The 27647-nt window shown below is 41.8% G+C and overlaps 2 protein-coding genes across 3 annotated transcripts; one reads left to right on the top strand and one right to left on the bottom strand.

Annotated features, from left to right (window-relative positions):
• Positions 1-279: 279 nt before the first annotated feature.
• Positions 280-13435, bottom strand: LOC121612686 (renin binding protein). Of its 2 annotated transcripts, none has more exons than XM_041945728.1 (11): positions 13275-13435; positions 10892-10997; positions 10656-10731; positions 10470-10545; positions 7201-7382; positions 4797-5024; positions 4508-4589; positions 4198-4373; positions 3917-4048; positions 2572-2659; positions 280-1415 (listed from the first exon to the last, which is right to left on the bottom strand). In XM_041945728.1, the coding sequence occupies exons 1-11, from the start codon at positions 13372-13374 to the stop codon at positions 1342-1344; spliced, it is 1320 nt and encodes a 439-aa protein (XP_041801662.1). In that variant the 5' UTR covers positions 13375-13435; the 3' UTR covers positions 280-1341. The 2 variants fall into 2 exon arrangements, with proteins under 2 accessions (XP_041801662.1, XP_041801663.1); XM_041945729.1 differs by lacking the exon at positions 13275-13435 and adding an exon at positions 13081-13230.
• A 3276-nt stretch (positions 13436-16711) lies between these two features.
• LOC121613265 lies at positions 16712-19731 on the top strand. Its single transcript, XM_041946593.1, has 5 exons — positions 16712-16735; positions 16873-16965; positions 17050-17100; positions 18078-18269; positions 18600-19731. Exons 2-5 carry the CDS (start codon positions 16902-16904, stop codon positions 19031-19033), a joined length of 741 nt encoding a protein of 246 aa, XP_041802527.1. The 5' UTR covers positions 16712-16735; positions 16873-16901; the 3' UTR covers positions 19034-19731.
• Positions 19732-27647: the final 7916 nt, after the last annotated feature.

Below are 27647 nucleotides of genomic sequence, written 5' to 3'. Positions count from 1 at the left end.
GTGCTGCACACAGAGCAAGTGGCCTCCTCTCTATTGACTCCTGCTACCATCTCTGCTTTGCTGTGGCTCACAGTGCATTCTCAGACCTTTCCATCGTTCATCAGTTAGTGTGACTTTTCTACATGTTCTGTCCTCTCCATTTAAAGGTTGGGTGAGTCATTGTAATCTAATAGACTATCTTACACTTGATTAGTAATTTAGTGTTCAAAGCAGAGGGATGTCTCACCTTGTTTCAAATAATACTGAAAAACAAACTTCAGGCCAAATTCTGCGGCTGGTTCAGGTGACTTTTATTCACTGTGCAGTGGAGACAGACGTTCACAACAAGGCTGTAGACTTCTCCCTGACCAGCGCGAGGTTCTGCTCAGGGTTAAACACAGGTCAGAGGAAACAATAGGTTTGGTCTCAGTCAGCAGAGGGTGTCTTGGAGATCCTACGCACAGTCTGAATAGATTTACATAAGATTGATACACAATTATTTTCAAAGCAAAAGGTGAATTGATCATTTCTGGATAAAATAGACTCCTCTTCAGTTTTACTCAGGTCACTATTGTAATGATGAAAGACAGGAAAGAAGGAAAAGTGGTTCCTGTGATTGTAAAGGTGTCACTCCTCACAGGGCTGGTCTGGGCTCTCCTCACATGGTGTCAAAGATTCAACCACAGAGCTCTGTCAATAAACGTGAACGCCACAACACAGAGCTCGCCATCATATAGAGTGGCTAGTAATAATGAGAGTCACTAATGTGGCTCGTAGCATCTATTTCAGACTCACACACTGGAGCAGTGTTGGCATATTTAATATTGAGGGACAGTCAAGAGAAATTATGTGAACATTAAGCCTATTACGCCTCATTTGAAGCCAACACAAGATCAGGTGGTTTTGTTGTTACAGGAAAGCCTCCTCTGCTGCGTGCTGCGTTGGTATGTTTGTCTGTTCCTGCTGTATGTAGATGCACTTGCTAGACATGCCCGTGATACACCTACTGTTGTACTTTAATATACTAAATGCATCAGTTTTTAAAAAATCATTTTTTCTTTCCTAAGATGTGTTGCCTTATATTGTTAGAGTGAAAAGAGGTAGAACCATGTATTGAGTGGAGTATCCCTTTTACTTTTGTAATTCCATGATATAATATGTCAGCATAAAAAATTTAAACAATTCCACAATAGAAATTTTAGGTCTTCTGGCCCACCTCTAACATCAGGTGGATGCTAAGCATAAAAAATATGATTTTATGATGACTTTACAGAAATGAATATGTGAGAATGTGATTATTTATGATCATTTAATGAACAGACCAACAAATAAGATTCAGTCCCAACATTCGGGTCAGGATGCTCAGTCCTTGTTTGCCAGCAGATCATCCAGAATACGCTCACACATGTACAGGCAGCGAGGCACATGGAAGAACCCTGCAGAAAAGATGAGAAACAAATATCTTACCAAGCAGACACAGCAGGAAACTGCCTGGGGCCCCACACCCTCAGGGGATCCAAAGGCTACCGCAGTGTGGCGCTAAGCTGAACATACATAGTACAGTATATAATAGAGAATTGAGGAACTCCACGCATTTAGCACATCAGCTATTAGTGATCTTAGCAGACCTCTGTAGCCTACTCCTCATTCCTGCTGCAAGCTGGAGGTCCCAGGCTACATTAGCTGCTACTAGCATAACACACTGCAGGTCTCTGACCAGACTGTCAGCAGTCAAGTTTCATTGTGGGTAATACAAGTGCCAGATTTTGACAAGAAAGAAGAATAATGTGTGGGATAAAAGAGATCATATCTTGAATTTGATCCTGACAAGTGACATCAGCTGAGAACATAACGTCACACAGCTCCCTCTAGAGACACAAAAGGCTTTGTACAACCTTTTCACATTGGTGCCATTCTCTTTTTTTAAGAGTCTTGGTTTGAAACAGAGCTCAAACCTAACATGACAACTACAAGGACAGGTCATCTCTGCACACAGCTGTTGATCAGTAAATACAGGGAAACAGTACATTGCCCACCTGCTGGTGTTCAATTTTCCAATCTAGGCTACAGGAGTCCAAGGAGTCTGCCATGTTGTACTGACTCCAAATGAAAACAGAGTTATGAATATTATATTCCATTTCTACCAATACATCCCCCTAAATCCCACACACTTGACTTTCAGGGTCTATACTACACATTTCCTTTTACATTTTGTGCAATATTACATAGCATTTACTGTTTTGTATACTTTATTCTTCTGTGCAATAGTTGTAACATTTAACATATTTATTGTTATTTTTAATCTGAAGGCAGCTTACATTGTTTTTTCCACAGCTACTGGGGCAATACACACTTTTTACATATTTCTTTTTTCTAAATATTTTATTTTTCTTTTATTTAGTCAATTTCATTGCGCTTGTATAATGTGTACATATATATAGTCTACTTTTTATTTTGTATTTTTTTTTTCCGAATGTTCTCTACCTCTGCTGCTATTTTTTCTTCCCACTGCTTTCAATGCTGCTGTAATGCCCAAATTTCCCCGACTGTGGATCTTATCTTGTCTTTTCACAGTCTCAATTCTGGTCTTACCTTTAAAGGGGCCTCCTTTGAAATCCAAGGCCACTGTCCCCTCTTGTGTCAAATAACCAAACCACTCGCCACTCTCGGCATCAGGAAACTGCACAGAGTCAGGCACATGCACAGTATATTAGGCCTGTGATGCACTGAAATATACAGATATACCTATTTTGTATATTTACAAAGCCAATATTTAGCAAGCTCTCAAGGTCCCATCTCCCACGAGTCATCTGCAGAAAGTACAGCATATGTGATCTCTCAAAGTCATGTAATGAGCTGGTTTGTACAAGTGTGGAGGGTTAAAGGAATAGTTCATTCTGAGAGTGAAATGAGCCGATGAATCCTGTTTGTTTAATGTCAAACACATTGGTGGTTTTAGGGTTACTGTATGCGCTGACAATTTATTGACAAAGAGATAGACAGTGTGTCCACTAGGGATGCACCACAATCTGTAATTTGGGAAAACACAAATAATGTAACGGAAACAGATATTTCTTCTAGCTGAAGTTGCTCGTTATTATTCAGGGAAACAAAAATCAGCTCCATGATTGACACATCTCTGCGTCAGCTCTATGTTTCTTCAAATCGATTCATATCATTGTGAATGGCCATGGGATAAAAATGTCCTGTCTTAACTCTAACTGTCACTTCCTCCCAGTTGGACCTGGCATACTGGAAAACCCTCATATTCTCGCTTGTTAAAATAGTTTAAAAAGGGACACATCTACCTTCAATAATCACTGATTTAATGCACCACTCTGTGAGCACGCTAGGTAACACAAATCAGCCGGTGCATGCTGGGTTTGGCTAAATGCTGAAACGCTGGATCCTCCAGCGGTGAACTCTACATTGCTAGTGAACCTCTTCCATCAGCAAAGTATGTGAGGACCTTCTGCTGTTTCTGACAGTTTCTCTCACAGCTGACACTGCAGAGCCTCATTCAGCTTAAAATGTTGGAAAACTTTGAGGAGGCCAGCGGGACAGAGAGGCTGAGAGGACTGAGAATGGTCAAGCAAAGAAGTAAGTTATATTGTTTGTACATTTCTGTTGCTTGTATTGCTTTGAGATGAATTGTGCAGACTGGATTAAACAAACAAGATACAATGTGTTCATAAGAGGTGTTGGTAGGTGTATTGTTTAACTATGACCAGGATAACTGTTTCCCCCCACTTCCATTCATTCTGCTAAAACAGATTAACCACGTTCAGACTCTGGTACTTAAGACAGACATGGGATTGATGTCTGTCCAAACTTGAGATGGTCAATGAGAAAGAGAATACGTGTATACAAAAATGTTGAACTATTCCTTCAAATAAGCAATGAAATTGTGCCCTCTGGCATCGCAGTGTAAACTTACATGGCTAAAGATGTATTCATAAACTTGGAAGAATCTCTCCAGCTGCTCTGGCCTCTTGGTTTGACTGTAGGCCATCAGGAAAGCGATGAGCGCCTCACAGTGAGGCCACCACAGCTTCATGCTCCACTCCAACTGCTCAGACACACAGGCAGGATCAGACAACATGATCTGATGCATTTTACAAAACTTGGCGATGCACCAAATGCACACAATATCTACAATTACAATCAAAATGCAACAGCCCCCACTGCCTAAAGGAAGACACCAGTTGACTGCTTCACCTGCGTGGGGCAGTGACCATCCACATCCAGGAAGTAGAAGAGGCCACCGTGCTCTTTATCCCAGCCGCACTGATAAGGGAGCTCCACAAACTTGTCAATAGCAGTCCTCCGGAGCCCCTCATCTCCCCGCTCTGCACTGAACTGAAGCAGGAACCAGCCTGCTTCCAGGGCGTGGCCTGAGCCGGCGTGAGCAAGCATGTGGGGAAAACAAGTGGAAAATGCTGAGGTAGGCAACAAAGAACCAGAACAGAGCTCAACCCAAGCTTCCTCGTGCGCTCACTGTGCTGTCTAGTCAGCAGGCAGAGTTTACCTGGGTTCTGCAGTCGGCCCTGACAACCCGGCAGCTCTGCTCCCTCCGGTGACACGTTCTCTAAAATAGCTGTGCCGTCTCTCTGTGTCAAGTTACAGGAGAAGAGGAAGTTTGACACTCATCAGTAAACAGCTTGCTCTAATTGGACAATCTTCATGTGCTGAGTGAGAGTAAAACTGTAACTTCTGGCTTCTGTTCCAGAGGTAGGAACTGAACTTCATTAAGAAGGACTTGTACTTACAGAACACTGTTAACCACAATGCATCATTTGTGTTATATGTGTCCGTACCTGGACGTGTTGTAGAATCTGCTGTACACACCAGCTGCCCAGCTCTCTGTATTTCTGGACCACCTCCTGCCCCCGGCCTTCCGTTAGCTGTTGCACCAGACACAACAGCATCATGGGAACTGCCATGCTGTTGGTGGGAAGATCTCCAGGAAGCTGGGGCCTGCCCAGTCCTGATGAGTCCACCTGAACCCAGTAGATCAGCTGCTCCATCATCTGTTCAGCCTCCAGCTAGCAACAGAAAAGAGCAGAGGCCAGCCTATCAGAGCGATGGTGTGATAACATGGGGATAGGAGGGCGTTTGCATGGGGGTCAAGCATGTTCAGGCGTGTTTACCCAGAGAAAGTTTTGTCCACATGACAACTGGCATAGCAGGAAATGCAACCTATAAGCCCGTAAGTCCCTAATAATTCACACTGGGCTTCACGCAAAGCATGTATTTTTAAACAAACTGGTGCTGACTCTGCATTGCAATATTTATCTAGAATTAACTTACATATTGAAGAGGTTTATATTCAGTGTAATTATGCATTAGCTATAAAGGCCTGCCTCTCATCTTTCATGACTGCCATGACATTTGGTAGAGACATTCATGTTCCCCAGAGGAACAGTGCCATTGACTTCATGATCTCCTGACTTTTCATCTGCCACACCAGCAGCTCACAACCGAAATTAACATCTGCTATAAGCTTTGGCAAACACTTGCTACAGATATTCATGGTGCCAAGTAGATGAACCCTGATAACTTGTGATCCCAATTTTCTATTTATAAAAACTTTGACAAATCCTCAAATAAAATCATGCAGCTCGCACAATGTGCAGAGTACAAATCAGTGTATTTCTCAACAAGTTAACACATACACAAGTGTTTTGGTTCTGATGATATCAGCAGTTACATTATCATGGGGAGTCTTCTGTTGTCTGGGACATTTTTTTGAAGCCAAAAGGAAAAGAAAAAAAAAAGGCGTGGGGAAGTAGTTTTACTGTAGCTTGCTGAGTTTCAACATCCTTTTGCACAAACAGCATAAAAGTAGCACAAAGCCAGAACATGTAACATCCACAGTGTGTCACAACACAATGGTCCCAGTGTGAATCTGCCTCTCGTAGACAGGACTGCTGTGTCTTTCAGTCTCTTATTGCTGCAAACTACTGCAGAGACGGTGTGTTAAGGAAGCTGAAACTCAACTGAATCCCCTTAGCAGCTCTAAAATCCTGCAGTAAGCGTGTCATTAAGTCATTTGTCACTCTTAGATCAATGTCTATACGTTCATCCCATCAATAAGTAAACACTTTGACTTCGTGCAAATGCAAATTATTATTATTTTTAATTCTTGAAGTCTTATGAGAAGTGGGACTAAATGTTTGACCTGATGTGAGTGCTGCTCTTACATATATTTATACTTGTGGATGCCACATCGCCTGCAGCTGTTCACTGGAGCGATGTGTCAACTCAGCCATCCACAGAAGCCATGCCTCCAAACACATGCATGTCTATCCAGGCAGGATAATAACTTGCTGAGTTGCCAACTGACTTTCAGACTCTTTGATTTGTTACAAACGATAGACAGACATTTATGACACAGCATACTTGTTTAAATTAAAATTTGGTTTAAATACTTATCTAAGGTTGAAAGCAACAGTATTAGTTTTTTAACATTAACAATTAACATCTCTTTGTTCAAGTGAAAATAAATGCACCAGGGAAACTATTTTAAAATATTGTAAAATAACTTCATACCTGTAAAATGTGATTGCTAGGTTTTGACATTTCTTTCTTTAGAACATTCAAAAGCAGCACAAAAGCCTGTCATTTTCAAGATGGCGGCGGCAGAGACACATCTACCTTTTAATCTACCTTGGGCATCATGTGGATTAAAGAAAGGTGATGCCTCATTGTGCAAAAGTGGAAGCCAAGTTCTCATGCACCTTTCAAGCTTGAGGTGGATGCTGTGACACCGGAGTGGAAGTAAATCCAGCTGGATATCTTATTCAAACTCCAAATTAATGGAGATGAAGCCATAATGAGGAGTCAGGCTGCGTGGGACTTGTATGACAGGATTGGACCGAACATACCGAGAACATTCCATGTATCAGAAAATTGGTGAAGGCATCAAACTCTCTTCAATCTCTTGTACAAGCCTTTTGAAAACAAATCCAGTTGCATGACTGGTTCTTGCATGAGGCCACTGGGTGTGCTCATTAAATTTCATGGGAATATATCCATTTTACTTGGGCATTGCTTGTGCACAAGAGGACATTTAGCTTGATAGTAGGGCAAAATGTTGCCACATCTTCATCATAAAACACATTTAATCAGCCTCTCACTGTCAAAACTAGTGGCGCAAAAACCAGCATTTCCTATCCTATGTATATGATACACAGTATGGCGTTAATAATGTCTTTGTACCTGCATGTCCTTGTCACCAGTGACCCTGCTCAGTTCATCCATGGCCATGATGTAGAAACACTCACTGAATATCGTCCTCTGGATTTTCACTGCTTTACCATCTCTTGTTAGGCAGAAGGCACACTTCCATGGGCCACTGCTGCCACCGGAGACACGACCAAACCTTCTCAGGAAAGCCCCCCCTGAGATGCAAACAGCACAATATAGAAACGTCACGAGTAGACAGGCCTTTTCAGGCATGAATACATAACATTGCTGCCTTAAGCTACCCTAGAGGAGTTATCAGTCAGACATATATGCAACATGTGAGTGTTCGTTACAGCTTTATCATTATAAAAGAACAGCTACAGTGCGAGCCACATTGCCAGCACACAGTAAGGACATGAGGGTAGAACAGTGTTTGCTGCTCTTTTTAATGAGCTGCTTACGTGAATGCTTTTTAAGTGCTACAAAGTGGAAATTTTGGTATATTTTTCTCACTGAACTGGAAAACTCCAAATCTTAGTCGAGCTCATGTTAGTTAGTTTGAGTCAGTTCAAGCATGAGGCCATGCCTCTGTGTGGCCTTTTGAGGCACCCTTTTAAATATTTCTAGCTAACACCACAAATAAATGGTTGAGCTAAAAGCACAGCTGGTTTTCTTAGTTGCTATAAAAGGTGACATTTTGTTTCCACTCTACAGTGACGACATGCACTCTCCTGTGTCTCGATGTGATTAGCAGAGAACAGCAAACACTATCATGACTGTCATTAGTAACCAAAGTCTACAAAAGAACACTGTGCTGCACCATCTGCTGCAAAGATTTACCCGTGGATGTGTGAAGCTTTGACGTCACACAAACATGTTCAGCTCCAGCTCAACTTCTGAGCATTTAGACTGCTCAGGAGAAATTTTACTGGGGTCCATGGGGTTAATTTGAAAAACCATACAACATTGCATTGGAAAATGAGACGTATCTTTTGAGAAAAAGCACAGGTACTCATGGCTGACATCTTACTCCTAATAACGTGAAAATTAGCTGAAAATGACCTGAGTTCATTAAAACTACATGGTTCATCCTCTGGGGAGCATGACTATACAAAATAACTTTTACGAACCAAAATTGCTCTAGGGCTGGCAATGTCCCTTTGTCGAAACTGAAATGTCTCTAATCCGACATCTATTAGATGGATCACTGTTAAATCTGGTACAGACATTGGTGGTTCCCAGGGGACACTTCCTAATCACTTTGTTGCCTTTTCACAAGAGCCATCAAGTCAAACTAAAAATTTTCCAACACTTTACATACTGGTTGATGATCAAATACAAAATTAATGACATTCGTATAAGCCTCAGCTGTACCATGTGTCGAGAACTAATTTTAGCATGCTAATACTGAACGTGGTAAGCATTACCTGGTAAACATGCAACATGTTTAGCATGTTAACGTGCTGTGGTTAGCATTTAGCTCAAAGCACTGCTGTGCCTAAGTGTAGCCTCACAGAGCTGCTAGCATGGCTGCAGGTCCTTAGTCCTCAATCCTCACCATCACTGTTTTCTGAGGTGTTTTTAGAGCTTCGTGGACATCTGTCACTTCTCAGTGACACTGAACATATACACTTTTTATTTCAACAAAATATAAATCCAAACCAACTCTGAGAGCTGCATTCTGTTAATCTGAATGCAGTGTGGGACTTTTACATATAAATGAATGTCTGTTACATTCAAGCCCTCACTGAACGAGCTAACACAATGCTGATTAAGGTGAGGTAAATCCCTCTGTATTTTGCAGTGTACCACAGTATTAAATCTGGTGTCTGTGGTGACATTCCTGCACTGGCGCGTCAGTGAAGCATCCAACCTCAACCAGCAATGATCAGTTTGCCAGAGCTGGGGGGGGGGTCTTTAAAGCAGGCATGTCGAAACTATTCCATCAAGGGCCGTGTGGCTGCAGGTTTTTGTTCCAACCAGTCAAGAGGTCACCTAAATATCAGCTGAGACTGAGATCAGCTCATTAAATGAGTCCAGCCTGGTGTGCTCCTCCGTGGTTGGAATGAAAACCTGCAGCCACACGGCCCTTTATGGAATAGTCTGGACACGCCTGCTTTAAAGGTACAAAGTGTAAGAACTGGCCACCTGCAGAAGGTCACTCCAGAGCCAGAATTATTCACATCTAACTGGGACTGGGAGTTTGTAATCATTGTAAAAGAGGCAAGACAAGATGGCTTTGGTGAGTTTTATGTTGCTTCTGTCGAGTTTGAGTGAAGTATGTTTTACACGTTAACTTGGCAGTTAAGCTCATCTTAGTTTGATAAAAGTCAATTCATTAGGTGGACAGCTGAATTGTTCTCTTTAATAAGAAAAAGAGATGAAAATAGGTAAAAGTATTTCCTTTCCTGAGAGTTTGTGAGTTTATTTTGTTTATTTATTACACTAAAATAAAGGAGCACCTGTGAAAAGTAGCAAACTCGCATATATCTAGAAAATACGAGGAGTTATAGGTACAAAGTGGTACAACAAGACAGGACAGGTTAGGGTTAGCATGCTAACTTCAATAGATATCTCTGGAACACAGCACGGAGACGTCTTTGACAAACCTTCAGAACTGTTGCTTCTTCACATTCTGTCGATAAAGATGTTTCATTTTTTAAAATGTGTTAAACATTTAACATTCTGGCCATATTTTACAGATTGTACCTTTTAACACTGGAGTGTAAATAAGCAGATGGCTCCTTCTCTGCAAACTAAAGACAGGCTGGCTCCTCCAGGAAAAAGGAAATGTTAGATGTGGTAAGAGTAAAGCAGAGATATCTGTGCACCCTTGGCAATCTGCCAAACAGTTATGAGTCATGGGGATTACCTCCTCTGCGTATCAACATGGTGGAATGGGAAATGAGTGAATGCGAGGAGCAAGTGTGTGTGTCATCTCTAGCCAGTGATGGGGTCGCTCCATCACACTAAGTGACACTTCAGCAGTGTTAACACGACGCTTATGTTCCTCCTCGGCTGTGGATTTGGTGTTTGTTTTGTTTGTGTATAAGTGGAAAGTTAATTATTGTGTAGATGCGAGATGGAGGGTCAGGGGGTCATGAAATGATTTGGATTCATGCTCTGGGAACCATGACGCATGCAGGAAACTGATATTTCTTGCTCTGGGTGAAGAGCGACTAGACACTGTCACACTAACAAAAACTGTAGCTTCCGAAGAATCCAAACAGTTCTTGGTAGCGGACTTTGACCTGCGCCGACTCAACACGTTAAACTGGATCAAGCTTGACATTCACACACACCAGCTTTTGCTGCTTCAAGGATTTCAGGCTTTCGGAAGCGGTCCATGGTTCTGTACAGGCGACAATACATCCACACCTGTAAAAAAAAAAAAAAAAAGAGAACGAAACATTCACATAACATCTGATGACCACATTTCATACAGTGGATTACTTTTATTACACAGCTAGTGTCACAAGGAGACTTACTTGTCTACCCTGCAGCCAGACGTACTTCAGCTCATCATAGACCTTCCCATCCTTCCCAATACAGGTGAAGAAGCCTCTGAAACAGGAAGCGAGATTCAAGTTCATGACATGGATACTGGGACATGCACGCTGCAGCTGTACACAATTGCTTGGCATGCAAGTTGACAGTAATTCTTTAAAAACCAATCAGCAAACAGCACCTTCATTTGAAAAGCATTGAAGTGAAACTACAGTACCCATGTACAGTGTCATGAGAGTATTTGAGCCAGAAGTCCACTACGCTGTCCAGTTCTGTGCGAATCCGCTCTCGACACGCCTGCAGCTTCACCACAGACATTGTTCCTTTCAAAGAGAACATCATCATCATCAGTCTGTGAAAAGGTATGATGGACAACATTCCTTCTTTTACTTTTTCCCTACTTGCAAAAATACACCTTAACCGTAACGCGAGTTCAGACTTTGCATCATAAGCAGTCATTTAATGTAGGAACTAGTTAACTCACTCCTTGCTCTCCTCTGATATTTTAAAGTGTGTGGCTGGCTCGTGGTGATTTTAGGATTCTTTGTCTAAATGTAATGGGACAGCAGTAAGGGTGGTGGGACGGCCCAGGGCAGGGCGCCAGGAAACTGCCCTTATTTCTAAATCCCAGTGTTGACAGGTATGCATTACCTCCACCATGCTTCATGGACGAGCTCGTACGCTGTGCATCATGTGCAGATCCCTTCTTTCTCCACACTTTTCTGACTCATCTCTGCACTTAATGGGACATGGCTCTCTGGACTTCATGTTGGTTTATTCTTTCTGACTGCAAAACCAAGGCTAAAACCTATACTTTTATAGTTTTTTTTTTCCATTTCTGAATGATCAAAGAAACAGGAAGAGCAAGGAAAAACCAGCAACATGTTTGAGGAACGTGTTCAGTCACATTCAGGCTCTTTAAGGGCTAAAACTGTAAAACATATAAGCTGACATTCCAACGTCTCCTTTCATATTCATCTTTTGATCTCAAATCCAAAGTAGCTCAAATAAAAAAAACCTGACCTTGCTGTTCTCATGCTTTTGGAGGGCACTGTCTGTCATGAGTGGGGACAGTGTTTTTCAATCTGTCCAGTGAAGTGCAGATGGTCCTCAGGAAACCACTGGCCATGCACTGTCCAGCCATATATGATGTTGCAACCAGGTCTTGTTTTATGTGTTGTGCAATTAACTATACTATTTCACAAGCTTTATGGAACTTTAAACGAGAGACACAGGCTTCTTTCAAGTTGTCCCATTAAATAAAAGCCCTTAAGCTTGGGATGGCAATGTATGAAAAAACAGCGAGAGTAACATAGATTTTGGAAGTGTCCTAGTGAAAAATCAACTCCTCTCCCTCCAAAGCCACTCATCCATTCACTCATTCATTGATGTGGCCTGAATGACATGATTGGATGGGCCTATTACAGGCAAGCAACAGCCACAGACACTGGATTTCTATTCATTTTTGCTATCAGAGCATTTGATTCACTGATAGCTGTCAGAATGTAAAGAGAATTTCAACAAACACAACAGAAAATGCTTTGAACACACACTACCTGCTCTAGCTTTAACTCCCTCTGGTGCACCTCTGCTCATTTAGCTGACACTGTTGTGTGAATGAGTGAAAGACCTGAGATATGTCTCCTACAGCGACACTATGCAGAAAAAAGTGACCCAGTGTTCTACGCCCCAAATCTGACTCATCATTGACTCATTCTAATGCTAACACTAATTTTCCTAAGGCTGCATCTTGTTTGAAACCTCTCATGTGTGGACTGTTACATGGGATCATCATTGGATGGATTATCTGACACTGCTTTTGGAAAAACAAACTGCTGAAAATGTTTTTGTACAATTTGGATCTAACTTCTATTCATCACCATTGTAATTGAGGAAGGCCTGTTGTGACTTTTTTAGTTCAGGATGTCATGTCTTCCACCAACTAGTCTATGAATAGTTTAGAGATTTATTGAACCCTTCTAACATCAAAATTCAGTAGTGAAGTTATCAGAGAGTCACAGTTTGGTTTTGGTGATATCTTGCTCTTTGGTCTTAAAAGGCGAGAAAAGGCAGCTCCCGGCACACACCCCACCCTGTCTCTGTCGCAGGGAGCAACATATTTCATGTTCAGTTTCAGCAGCAGTAACACAACAGGGCTAAGAAGGCACCGTCCTCCAAACGCTGACTGCTGTCTGTGTTAAACACACTTAAACTGCTAAAAGATGACTGGAGTGCTTTCAGACTAGCAGGTAAAAACATGCAGAGTCTAGAGGATGATTGCACAAGAGATCATTTGTTTATTTTACATATAATCATCTGACCATCACGTTCAGCAGTCTATTTCCAGACACAGGCCCAAACAGGGACATTAAACTCGGATAAACAGCGTTGTTGATGAACACATACCTGATCACACTGCAAACCAGGCACGTGAGAAGAAGCGTGTACGTTTCCTAAAGGCAAACACTTGCTGTTACCCAGAACGTGAAGTTCTGTATGTTTGCACGTCGGGACTGTTTGATGCACAGCTGCAGACGAATAAACCGGCCGATCGGCAGACGATCATTTTTTTAACACTTGCGAATAAAAACCGCTCTTACCTTCAGGAAGCTGAAGACCAGCTGAGACGGCTGACCGGCTGTGCAGCAGTGTGAGTGTGTGTGTGTGTGTGTGCGCGCGCACGTGTCGACGGGCTGTCATATGACCAGCGCCGCTCCAGCCTCTGCTTCAGGAAGTGCGGATCGGATGACACCGAGCTCTGAGGAGGCGCTGCCAGGACACAGGACGTCTTTCTTGTTTCCCACAACAGACTGCTTTAAAGATCCTGGAGGAAAGAGGTGAGGAAGTGACGTGGAGTCAGCTGAGTGGAGCATCAGCAGCGTTTGAAAGAAGAAGAAGAAGAAAAGAGAGGAAAGAGTTTAAACACAGAAAGATTACAGTTATATTCTGACACAAGGCTCCAGGGGTGGACAGAAGAAAATGAAAGGGGGGTCTAGACGGGGGCACACACTCAGGAAAAGTGGCCAATAGCAATAAACAGTGTGTGTTTTAACACAGATTTTTTTTTTTTTTTTTAATTTATAGTGATACACAGGGAGCCTGGATGTTTGGTGTTGGAAGGACAAACTAAGCATGTATGTCCTCTGCAGATCAGCTCTCAGTGATGTTCTGAACTCAATATTTTAATAAGGTCTTGGAAGTATCCTTTGAAGACTGTGGCATGCAGTTACTATATATATAACAACATAAACATGCATCGCCCCAGATAGGCTGTCAGTGGGAGATGGTGTCATTTTGAGCTGTTTCAGGAAGCACTTTGCTGGAAAAGAGCTGCCTTTCGGTCGGGTGACAACCGGACCTAAAGCACCTCCAGACTGACAGCTGGCATCCAGGAGGCACAGCAGAGGCGTCAGCAGAGACCGGAGAGAGGCCTCAGCACCACCAACAACACAAACATCTGTGATGAATGATCCTGACCGTCACAGGCAACAAAAGCAGGAGCGCCCCCATAATGTGTGAGGCTACTTTGCCAGATGAGCTCAACATATTTTATACCCGCTTTCATCTCCTCAACAAAGAGCGTGCAAGGTGTCCTCCGCCTCCGCAGCAGAGTCCAGGAGAACCCTGATGACATCCCTCCACCGGCCTCCACTCGCTCCTCACACACCTTGAAAATAACAACCTGCATCACAGTGCTGTTTGTTGATTTCAGCTCAGCATTCAACACAGCCTCCCCCATGAGACTGATCGGCAAACTGCGCTCTGGGCTCGACGACCACACTTTGGAACTGCGTACTGGACTTGAAGTTTGTGGACACTAAACCATCATTGGCTGGATTTCAAACAACAATGAGACTTTGTATTGTGAGGAAATCAACAATCTTTCAGGGTGGCAAACAGAGAACAACCCACTGCTGAACATCAACAAAACAAAGTGCTGATGGTTGATTCTAGAAAAAAGGAGGCCAATGCACACATGCAGGTCTATCAGTGGAGCTGAGGTGGAGAAGATGAACAGTTTCAGGTTCCTGGGAATCAGCCTCACAGAGAAGCTGTCATGTCATCTTACATCTCCATCCTGGTTAAGAAAGCTCAGACACGACTGTATTTGTTAGGAATTTTAAGAAGGCAAAACTCCACTTCCCTCTATTATTTACTTAAGTAATTAGAACAGTGACATCTGTACTCCGATCATGATGTTAGCAGCAAAATTGAAAACTTAAAAATGTCTCAGATGACTATAAAAGATTATATTTATGTATCCAGAGACCATATATATTCTTTAGCTATTTTAACAATAACATGTATAATAGTCTTGAATGGATGATGTGATTTAAAGAAAGTACAGTTATGATGTAATTATGAGTGACACTGTGTGTTAAAAACATTAATTCACACATGGAGCTGTCTGAGTGTAAATTAAGTAGTTTCACCAGTCTTATAGCATTCAAAAGTAAAACGTGTTTAATTATTCATTGTATTTTGCGTGTGCTGTTTGTTTCACAAATGTCTTTTGGGGGAAAATGTTGTGAATGGTGGCCAGAGATATGAAGAGTTCCTGTCATGGTTTTGTATTGTATCACGGAGAAACCAGCAGGTGGCAGCACATGTTCACTGTAGCATTCGCCTGCTTTGAAGTTTCCTCCACTTCCTGTTACTTTTAAAATGCATTACAAAACAGGATGATATAGAATATAACCAGAAGAAATAAAAACATACAAGTTAAGTAGAATTACTGCCTTGTGGTTGTATGTTTCCTCCGACCAGTCAAGTTTCAGTTCACATCCATGTCAGACTCATATACGTAGTGAAGACTTGGAAGAGATTTAATAATAAAAGGTAGAAAGTGTATTTTGGGTGAAATGGAAGTTCTCATTATGTTGACATGAATGATCCAGTGAATAATTTCCAGTGAGAAACATGCTGTCTTCACTTAGATATGACACACACACTACTGTATTGTACCACCCCACCTTTCTTGCCGCTGGGTAGTCGCCTGTGTTGCAATGCGGCTAATCAGATCATCTGCAGCCTCAGTGCTGACTCACGTGAAGCTGTAAGGGAAAAAGACAGACTGACACAATCTTCATCAGTCATGATGATGACTCATGGTGGGCGAGCTGCACTGGGACTGGATCTGTTCCTTGGAACACTTTTAAAATGTCAGGTTGGTTCTTACTCTGATCATCTTACTGTCCAACTGCCACAATGCAGACAGAGGAAGCTTGGAGTTGATAAAAATGTTGGTACATTGTGTTCACAGGAGCCCGCTTCAGTTATTACCATGTGCTCTGAGTTAACAGCAGCGAGGGTGCAGGACTGGTTTGCCGACTTTGGGGTTGTCTGTCCGTCTGTCCACACATCCGTCCATCCCATTCTTGTGAAGGGGATATCAAATATGGCAAAAGCGTCCAATTGGACTCAACGATGAACTGACTCGAATTTGGTGTCAAAGGTCACTGTGATCACCAAAAACACATTTTTGGCCATAACTTAAGACGCTATTTATGAAATTTTACACAAATGTCTCATGGGATAAAATGATGAAGTGTAAGATGCCAGACCAAACAGCGCACCCCATGTCTGACAAACCGCATCCAAGTTGGACAGTCTGTTCCCTGGTGATAATACACTGCCTTTCACTTCACTCTCCAACAATGAGGCCATCACGGGAAAAGAAGCCATCACAGGAAAACAATCACAGATAAGAGCGGGTGTAAAGCATTTTGGGACAAAATAAATCATTCAAATAAAATGATCAGAGAATAAATTCTGAACAAGTTCTTATATAATCATACATTCATCTTTTTTTATTTTTCAGCTGCCCGGGCGGTCCGTAGCTCTGGCAGTCCCATCTCATTTCTACACCTGATAATGGGATTGCTATTAGCATCAGTAGTCGCAGCTGTGGTAGTTGTAGTTGTAGAAGTATTGCAGCAACATTGTGAATTGCCAACTCAACACAGGAAAATCTCTGATTACATGAGTTGAGACATGTGGACTTGGCCAACAACTCGACCTGACATGCATTTGTTTGAACAGACTCAGTAGGAGCCAGACGGTGAGCCTTTTGACTCCCCTTGCTAAGATTTATCTCCTCGTTTAATCTCATGAACAAGTGTTCCGCTCGGCTGTCCAGAGGCCAGCAGCGTCAGTCTGTTTCTCTGTGGTGATCCAGGATCTCTTTCTCTTTTTCAGAAGATCACTGCAGCCAGCTGTCTGTCAGAATGGCGGGGAACTTCTTTGGGAAATGGTTATGCAGCTGTATTAGTGCAAATGTGTTTATTGCAGGTAAGTAATCACAAAAACAAACAAACAAGTAAACAACAAGGTTCATTAACATTGATTTTTAACCTTCTCTGTTTCCTCCTTTAGGATGCGCTGTTCTCTTTGTAACAGCTTTCCCTATTGCCCAGATTGCAATAGGTAAGTGATCCATATTTCTTGCACATTAATTAAATATTTTATAATTTTGAAAACCTTGAAGCTTACTACTTACCTAGCGTGTTTGAAGTGGTAAAGGTAGGAATGCACTTACTGTTTTAAAATCCTTGATATGTTTCACATATTCATAAAACACCACAAATCCAAAGAGTCATATTCAGGGACATAGCGGAATAAATTCAGCTGGACTCTGAATGCACCGTTTATCTCTAAGAATGCTTTACTAGGTTTTTTTTTTTTTTTGACATATTATGACAGCGAATCTGAGGGAAACAAGACAAAGAGTCTACAGTCTCACTACGGCCGCTCTGTGAGCCAAACACACATGTTGGGGGATATCGGTTTTGCTTAACAAATTTAATGACTGATGCCTCGTGTACAAAATAGAAACCGCTGTATTTTGCAACGGAGGTCGCTGGAATTGAACTGTTCATACAAACAGAGTGAGAAGTGTGGCTTTATGGAGCCACTGAATGTGGGCCTGAATGTAGCCTCCTTGAACTGAATGATTTATGACTTTCTTACATAAACCGATAAGAAACTAGTCAGCCTATGCTTTATGCACAGTGTCATCTATGCCTTGCGTCTGATTCACTTCAGTTAATGAATACATTTTTATTGCCTTACATTTTTATCAAGGCATACAAAGTGATCATTCACTGTACATCAGACAGAAGCTGTAGTTTAAATTTGACTCTGACTCTTAAAATAATGGGAAATGCCTGCTTTGTTCTGGTCATGTGCTTTTGCACATGTAGAAAAAAAGCTCCATCTATGAATCTTCAGAGTGAACTGACTATACTGAATCAATCATCAAGTCATAGGCTGAGCTATTAACCCTATGTGCAGTGCTTGTAAAGGCTGGTTTTATAACTAGTTTCAAATAACTGTATTCCACTTGAAGATTTGCAGCATCAGCCTGTCTCAGTTTTCTGAATCCCTTTGCTCTGTGTGAACAGGTGTGGTGCACATGTATGAGTGTCCTGCAGCACCGCTTGTCCCAGTGTATGTGATGGTGTGTGGTGTGCTGGCCCTGCTGGTGATGGGCCTGTTCGCTTCACCAAAGCTCTGTCCTGCAGCAGCAGGCAGCAGGATCTGGACTCTGTCGGGCATCATTCTGTTCCTGTTTGTTTTCATCTGGTTTCTGTTTGGTGAGTCACACCTGATCTCTGAGATCGTTATCATCACTGGGCTGTTGGTGGCTTTGTATTAAAAAGCAGACATTACACGCACCATTAGTCAGTGTCCTCTACCTCTGATGTGATGAATGTGATGCTACATGTTTGCTAGGTTCAGTATGTTTGCATGCATTTCTAATTATTTTATTCTTCTCAAGGATGTAACCTTAGCATAACGTAATAATAGAGGAATAATCTTCATCTAGTTCCATATGGTCTGTTAGAGTTTTTAGATGATCTACTGAACATAGAGATGGTGATAATAATAATTCATTGATTCAATGTGTCTCTTTCCATCCTCAGGCAGTTACCATGTTTACTCTGTGTATCCACCCAACTACACCAAGATCACCATCCACCAACACAGCTTCAACCACAGTATCTATACTCCCCCTGCACCTGACGACAAGCCTGGTCTCGCTTTGGAGAACCAGAACCAGAGCCTTCCAAACCTCAACCAGACCTGGATGATCAACAGCAACTGGACCTTCGGTGATCTGATTGAAGGGGTGGCCGTCAGGAACACCAGCAGTAAGACAGACAGAGAGCACCCGGACACTCCACAAGCGCGTGGCATCACGGCCACAGCGCCTTACTGTAACAGAACTGTGTACCTGTTCGCTTTCTGGACCACCACGCTGGTCTATGTGTTTGCAGGCCATGCCCTGCTCATAGGCTTCTGTATATCCGGTTACATGAAACTTGGAGATAAAATTACACGTCTTCTAGCTGTCTAAACAAAGGTAAATATGATTCCATCTTAGCAACTTTTAACCATCAAATTAAAAACTTTGAAAAGGATCAGCTGGCACCAAAGATGAATAAATATACTTATTTGTTCAACTTTGTAACCAGATGTTAAGACTTAAATGTCCCACTGAGTTACAACAGTGTAAGCTTTAAACACCCTGAGAAATAAAGAGAAATAAAGGATTTTAACACTTCCTCTTGGGGAACATGTTGCCTCAGCACATATGCTGATGCAAGTGATTTCTCCATGCAGTAAACATACGACCAGCCTTACCTTTTCATCACAGTTCTACGACAGTACAGCCATTGGTCAATGTATACTTTGTACAAATGTTTTACCGACTTTGGGATGCTTTATAAGAAAGGGAACTTAGATTAGCAAGCTACTGGCAAGATTATTACTATTAATAAGAAATCTGTGTACAAAGCTGCTTGTACATACATGTATTATTTTTGTTACAGAATTATTGGATATCGAAGTCAATCATCCTGTGTTGACTCACAGTGTGAAGGTTACTTTAAGGGTTATGAAAAGCTATGGAAGTGAGTACCACATGCTGTACTGGATCATTTCTGTCCTTTTCATAATCCTGCTGATGCATCGTCTACTCTGAAGCTCAGTGAATCTTTGAATGATAGGACATGCAGTAACGGACTAATCTGTAAGGACTTTAAATAAATTATACTTGGCTACATTTTCACCCCTCTGTTCTCTATTATATTGGTGTCTTGGTGAGAATTGAATTGATTTTTTTTATTTGAAATACCCCGTTGGTACTAAGATAAAGGGGGCACACATCAGATATTGTTTAATATGTATTTATCCAGTGAGTTTTATTCAGTTTGAGATGGATCCTTCTATTTTCTGTTCTTCTGCAGTAGAAACTACTGAGAATTTGAACACAGGTGCAGTTTGGAAGGATATTGTACTTAGACTACTTCAGAAACTAAAATGTACCCTATTTACATCAAAACAATGTTTTTCCAAAGTAATCTGGACAGTCACTTGATACCTCTTATTAATTTGAATGGCTGTATTTGTATAGCACTTTTATCCACAGTGCTTTACAGTTTGCCTCTTATTAATGTTCCCACGGAAGGTGTTGGTCTGACCATCAGACCAACAGAGAGACCGTGGAGAGGGAGACTAGTGTGAGTGTCTTGAGTGTTAATGTGTGTGTGTGTGTCACATCATGCTCGAACTTCAGCGTGGATACTTAAGACAAAAAGTCTGCAGAAAACAGCATGGGTGGCTGCAGCTTTTTGCATTGATTTTTTGCATAATTTAAATGATAATGATTTTTTTTAAGGGGGCCTGAAAGGGGCCATACAATGTCGGGGAGGCTGAGACTCCCCCAGGGAAATTTGAAAAGAAAAGCTTTTTTAAAGACACAAAATGTAGGTGTCAGACAGCAGGGTTATGTTTATCCAGGTTTATTTTAGGAAAATTACAAGATCCCCTCAATCCCTAAGATCCTAATCCTTACCTACATGCTGAAATATAATATGTGTTTGCCTGACTGGAGCCTGTGTAGGACACCGTGAGAGTACGCTGGAAAATTCTTCCTACCAACATTGATTAGCTCTGTCAGCTAGTGCTAGCTGGCTAGCATTAACTAGCTAATTAGTAATCAGCCTAATGTTAGGCAGACAGAGGCTCAGTGGCTGCAGGTGAATGCTCATTAAAGTGTTCAGCTGTGACTTACCGTGAAGCTTGTGTGGTGTCATCAGCAGTGTTATTGCAAGTTACTCAAAGGAAGTACTTAGTTACTAGTTCCTACCCAGAAAAGTCATTGAATTACTTCTCCACTACTGCATATAAAGATAATTACTTACTAGCATTGTTGTGCAAGTTACTGAAAAATAGCAATTAGTTACAATTACTAGTTACCTCATTAAAAAATAACAAAATTACTTTACTGATTATTTCCACCAAGAAGTAATTAGTTACTGTGAAATAATGTGTGACTGTGATAAGTAACTGTTTAAATTCTTTTTAAATGTGTACTTTAAAATGCTGCCATTGGTAACAGGACAGTGATATTACATAAAGCTCATATTCTGATATAAGTCATTTCATATCCAGATAATGAACATGATAACGCACATTTTCTGTAAATTCAATGAATAAATACTTTATTTTGTAAAATTTGATGCTGGAGAAATAAAATGCACTTTCTCACATTTGATTATTTTTCTCCCTAAAATCTAAAAAACTAAAAGGAAACACTTTTCAGCTGTAGCTGCAAACAAAGCAACCCAGCGTCTGGACTGAGCTTGACTGCACTTTATCGCTCTCGTCTCTACACACTGACATGATGTGTCGGTGGTAAAAGAGGTTAGAGGTGTTTTGTGTGTATTTGTATTCGTAAAGTGTGGTTTTCTGATCCGTCAGACTTTTCATACCCAAACCACGTCCATGTGACAGAGGTGGCTTCTTCTGGGTGTGAGGTCCTTGCTGTGTCTCGGCTGGTCGGGGTCTTTCTCCTGTTTGGAATGACTCCACGTGCTGGACAGAGTTGTTGCTATTTAATGCTCCAAAATCCAGGGTTTTTTTAGAGTTTGTGATTTGTCTGTTCAGAGCATGGTGGTTTATGTTGGTAATTGTTCTTCATAATATAAAAGTAATGAGTTTGTTTAAACTTCAGTAATTGTAATTGTGTTATTCATTTTAAATTCCCCTATTCACGCACACATAGCGATGCTATTTAAGTGTTGCTGTGGCACAGTGTGGGAGAGGAGAACTGTCCAATTGTATCCTTGCACCCAGTATCACAACAGAGAGCGAGTTGTTAATACTCCTGACCACTAGAGGGCAGCAACAACTAGCGTTCCCACTTCTAGGCTATCTTATACTAGACAGTAGGTGGTTTTGGTAGAAGAGGATGCTGGATGTTACATATTAACAAGCTTTGCTACTGTAGGTAATAAATAATTATGTTTGATGAACAAAAGTTTCTTCAGTTTACATTAGAAATATTACAATCACTGTGATGAAGAGCAGGCTCACGTTGTCTCACCTGTCTTGCACCACCATAAGGTCAGGTGACGTTAAATCATAAACTGATATATTCGGGGAATAAGCTACGTTTGTCTTCTGTCCTCTGAAGCTGATCAGTCAGCCATTACTTTGTATCACATTATTCCCAACACTGGTCACCGATCATGTTAGTGTTTGGAGGCTCTGTGTTTCTCAGAGGTGTTGAGGCCCCTTCCAGAGTCCCGTGCAGCATCTCCATTAGCAGGCTGGGGAAGGGCTCAGCATTAAAACTCCACTCACTGAATAATATTTTCTGAAAGTCACACCTTTCAGTTTGTCTTTTGTTTTAATTATGACGCTCATCAATCAACTCAGTCAGTCAGTCCTGGCATCCGTCCATCCAGCCTCTCGTGTTGTGTTGATGGGCTGAGATTCCCTGATCCCCATCAAGATGCAGCAACTGCTTCATGTAATGTGTTTAAGAAAATTTAAGAAAGCTGATGAAGTCATTATTCATCTCCTCCCCTGTTTTTTATGTCTGGTAATATAGTTCTGTGTTGCATTTATCATTGCAAATTGAACTCATATATGATTGGCAGGAGGCATTCGCTCTATACGCCTGCACACGTTTGTTCCTCGGTGTGCATGTCTGAGTGCTGTCCCGTACACTGACTACAACACTGCTGTGTGTCTGTTTATGCCAGGGAATAAAGTTTTACAAAACATTACAAACCACAAAACTCATGTAGCATTTTACAGCTTGAATTCTCTTCTTGTCCGCTAAGTCGAGCTCATTCTGTAGCTAAGAGCATCTCCAGCTTCAGTCTGTTGCCTCCCTACAGACACTGGTAGATAAAAACGAGGGAGAAGTTTCATATTTTCAAATGAATATGCTTTTCAGGGTGGAATTGAACACATTACACAGCCAACTGCTTAGCTGTTAGTGATGAGGAGAGAGGAGGCAGAGCTGCAGACATCCGTCATCGCAGGCTAAAAGACATGATTGAGCTCAGGGAGCAGAGCTATCCTGGCAGCATCTGCTTCCACTGTCAGCTGTGCTCTCTCCACAGGGGGGGAAACCTGCTTATGCAAAATGACAGCAGTGGAAGTGAACTGGCTGGTTGTCAACAGGGGGGTGAATCTGCCTCCAGAGCGTGTTGGGACTGAATGTTTGGATGTAAACACTTCTGAGTGGTGGCAGTTGGTGTGCGAGAAAAGTCATTAATACGTTTGAGTTTGGCCTCTAATGCTCCTTTAACGAGCATCTGCTCGGTTTCAGCGGGGCCGGCAGGGTGTGCTGATTGCATTATGATCCAATAAAAACCATAATCTTTACATTCACACAGTTTCACAGCCAGTTTGCGTCTGTTGTCCATTGAGCACCAGTAACTCCACCATTACCAAGTGATGGCAGCATGCACACATGCAACAGCCAGCAGCTCCCTCAAACATTTTACACCATCATATGAAGTTATGGGGAAAGTCTGTGGTCATGATTAAAATAACCTGCTGGGTTCCATGGTTGCCTACCATGGTTTGGTCTATCCCTCCATCCAACCTGGGGTCCCGATCACAGTGGCAGCAGGATAAGCCGAGTGGTCCAGTGTCTTTCTCCACAGCTACACTCTCCAGCTCCTCTACAGGGGTCCTGAAATGCTTCAAGGTCGGATGGGGTATGCACTTCCTCCAGGGTGTTCTTTGTCTGCCCTGAGGTCAAGTCCCAGTTGTATCCATCCAGAAAACACCTAAAGGGAGTGTTAAGGAAGCACCCTTATATTATTGGATGCCCCATCCATCTCATCTGGCTCTGTACCAATATCACATTGTAGCTCAGTTACAAATAAAAGCTCTGCATTCATATTTTTTAAATTAAAAACACAAAAGTATTAGCATTAAAATTAACCTAAAGTTAAAGCACTCATGCAGGATGCCCCATTTCAGAATCATGTCTATTATATCATTGATGCATTTGTATAAGCATCACTTAGCTTGTAAATTTCCCTGCCAAGGATCAATAAACACTTACCTCATTATAACCTATAACATTACATCATAATTTATTTTTTGCATTACATTTGTATTATTAAGCGAGTTGCATTCATGTGTGGCTCTGAAATCTGAACACTTAACATCTGAGTGCAGTGTGGTTTGTTTATTGTCTATTGGTTGTTGGGTTTATATATATTTGTTAAGATAATGATGTCTGTGATGCTGAGAGAGTTGGTTTAAAGGGGCAGTATGGATTTAGTATTGCTCATGTGGATATGTTTATTGATTATGATTAGAAATGCAATGTTTATGAATTGGACCATGCAGCATTGAGTGTTGAGCTTTGTGCTAAGTGTGAGATTTTAAAGTGGGCAAATTAATGAGGTGATGCTGAGTGGTTTGCAATATTTCAAATAGGTGGTTTTTTTTGTTGTTTGTTTTCAACTATTCTCAATATTAGGTGTGTTTCCGATCTTAAAGGTTTTTCACCTTTATGTCCAAACCTGAACTTGACAAGTACAATATTTGGCCCAGAAACTTAGTGGAAAAAAAATATAAAGTAGAAGACAATGGAAATACTCAAGTCTAGTCCAAGTATCTCAAAATTGTGCATAAGTACAGTACTTGAGTTAAAGTTACGTTCCACCACTGGTTAAAAGACCCCAAACCTGACTGGTGACAGGGTGTGACAGAGACGTCACACTGCTGAAGTCACACACTTTGTACTCCCAAAGAAGCCACTGAACCTTGTTGACATTTAGACCGAACATCATGTGATTTTTCATCAGCAGCACTTTCTAGTCAGAGGCTTGTATCTGTATGAATGAAGCTTATGGACGACACGTTATACGTCTGACTTTTCATCCAGATACACCTCATGGTCGATCACTTAATGTCCATGACAACCACAGGCTGGAACAAGCCTGCTCTCTTCCCATTCTTTCCATTCCATATAGCCCACGTCCTGCAGCACTGTTTCACAACATGCCAAGTTTGAGGTTTATTTACAGCTAAACAGTTTAGAGACAGAGACAGAGATCAAGGACAACAGTCCATTGTGAAGCTGCTGTTACGGGAAGTTTAGGAGCCTATGATTACAGACTCTGGCATTTTCTTGACATCTACATATATCAGCCGAAAGCAGCAACAAATGTCTATAAAAAAAGTGAGTATTGTGTAAACTCTTACTCCATCCCAGCTTTGTGTAGTTACTGAACTACCTCAAGACATTTGGATGCAGGAGAGTTAAGCAGGAACAGAAGGGACAGAACAATCAAATATGGCCTGAGGACAGTTGGTTTCTGAAAGGAAAGCAGTGTTCATTGTTGGAAGGAGACAGGATGGAATTCATGACACGGTGTCAAATCTGTGCTGACAAAACCATCCACCCTAACCTCCTCCCTGAGAGAGCTTGTGGCAGTGTTGCAACCTGTTGCTTCCTCCACCTTTGCTTTGCAGACAGTGCTGTCATTATTCACAGGGCAACACCAGATTTCCTGCCAGGTAAATGTAACATGTTGCTTTACGCATTCAAACCAATGACAGGTGATCAAGACAGCTTAAATGCTGGTAAGCAATCCAGGAATTATGTTCATATGAGGCGATATGAGGCATATGATTTACACCCAAAGCCAGTGTTCACTGCCAATGCAAGAGGTAGTGCCCTTTTGTGTTAGGATGGAAAGTCAGGGTGTGGAGGTTGTAGTGGCAGATGAGGATGTAATGTGTCTGACTTTCATGCATGGGAAAAGTTGGCAGTACCTCTTTGACCTGTAATTAAAGTTCAGTTTTTATTAACCCCAACCATCTGTAGGGCCTTTAGGGCTTCAAAGAACTTGTCTAATTGCCTGCCATAAACTGAATGCTCCTTTCCAGCAGCAAAATGTCACTGATGCTGTAATCACATACATGTTCACACACGGGGGCTTCACAGAAAGCTGCATTTGGAGTTACAAAGAATAAAGTGTATAATATCTGAATCAGGGCTTCAGTCTCAGGAGATTTCGACTGCCCATTGTCGCCACAGTTCAGCCCAAAACTATCACAGCCTCGCTCACAGCGATCAGGCTGAATCTTTCATCAAGGAGAAAGTGAAGGAAACAACAACGACACAGTGACAGACTGACACTGAAGCTGCTCAGGGTGGGCTGAGCAGCTTTGCAAACACACGCCTGTGACTTTGGATCTGATTAGACTGTGTTTGGTCTAAATGGTTACAGTAGGAACACTAGGAAAAACATGCAGTATCAAATGCTCCATGTGCCACACAATTCTGATCTGAATGGTTTGGTGCGTGTTATTTCAGACAGATAATGGCGGTGACTGAAAACCACAGCATCACACTTTTTTAAAATAATGCTAAAAATCGAATATTTTAGACATAGATGTGGAACGATTACGTTTCGTACAGTTATCAGATCTGTAATCATTATGGCACAGATTCAAGGCTGGATTATCACCTGGGTGAAGTGCTCAGCTTACTGTGTGTCCATCTGTTAGTGGGAATTTGATTAACGCTGCATTATTCAACATTTCTGTAATAACACTGGATCACATGACCATGTACTGTTCTCACTGTAGTGTTCCTTAACCTGCCAAAGACCCGCCTGTGCTGCTCATTTCACTGGATGAATCCTCTACAATAGAAGTCGTGTCATCTTGTGCCAGGATGTCCTGGTTTATACGGCTGCACATGAAGTCATTAAGTCTTCTCTGTGTGGACGTGGGTTTTAATGTGGTGAAGTGCTGAGAGATCTCTGCTGCTGCTGTGACCGGGATTGTGAAAAACAGTTTCAACAGCCCGTGCACTTCTGACTTTGGCAACAGGGACTTAAGAGCTTGACTGATGTTTTTGCAGGCTTGGCTGGAACTCCTGATGTAATCCTCAGTATAAAGACATTACAGAAGACGGGAGAGGCAGCTGTGACCAGCAGCTTCTCTGTGTCCACCAATACCCCCAAGTCTTTCTGATCAAAACAACTACTCACTTCACTTTTCTTCATAAGTCCAATAGCTCAAAGTATTGTTCCCTGTAATAGTCTGAAATTCATGCACGCAGTGAATATCCAGGCTCTGTTGCCTGGACAGCTGTGGGGCTGTCTGTCAAATCTTTGGAGGCTTCAATCATTAACTTGAAAGTTGTCAAATGCATCATCTGACCTCTGCTGCTGAATAAAGGCTTGTGTTACAGCGACTGCACTCTAGTAGCACAGACCTAAATGTTACAGGTGTTAAATATTTTAAGCATGTCTAAAATGATCCCAGCTGTCCAACCGCATTCATCATGAGATCCTCCCAAAAACTTCCATCACAGAGAACAGACTAGTTGTCAATAACTGACTTGAAAGCTTCAGTTCTCGCTGTCCATCATGTTGGACAGAGGGTTCACAGGTTTCGTGTTTCATTTCGTTTTTAGTGACTGGGATGCATGATTTCGTTTGGGGAATTGCTTGATCAAGCGTGTCACCTCTTGCACAACATCTAATACATGTCGAATCACTTTGCACCTTGAAGGCATAAATTAAAGCCTGTGCAAAACAATGCACAAATACAGCTGTGGGACTGTGCACTTAAACGCTTGCAGTCAGCCCCTTCGAGTAGCCTTGTTGGCAGCAGCGTCATGTGCCTGCCCT

Source organism: Chelmon rostratus, chromosome 10 (genome assembly GCF_017976325.1).
Source record: "Chelmon rostratus isolate fCheRos1 chromosome 10, fCheRos1.pri, whole genome shotgun sequence".
NCBI lineage: Eukaryota > Metazoa > Chordata > Actinopteri > Chaetodontiformes > Chaetodontidae > Chelmon > Chelmon rostratus.
This window is presented reverse-complemented; position numbering and strand designations above follow the sequence as displayed.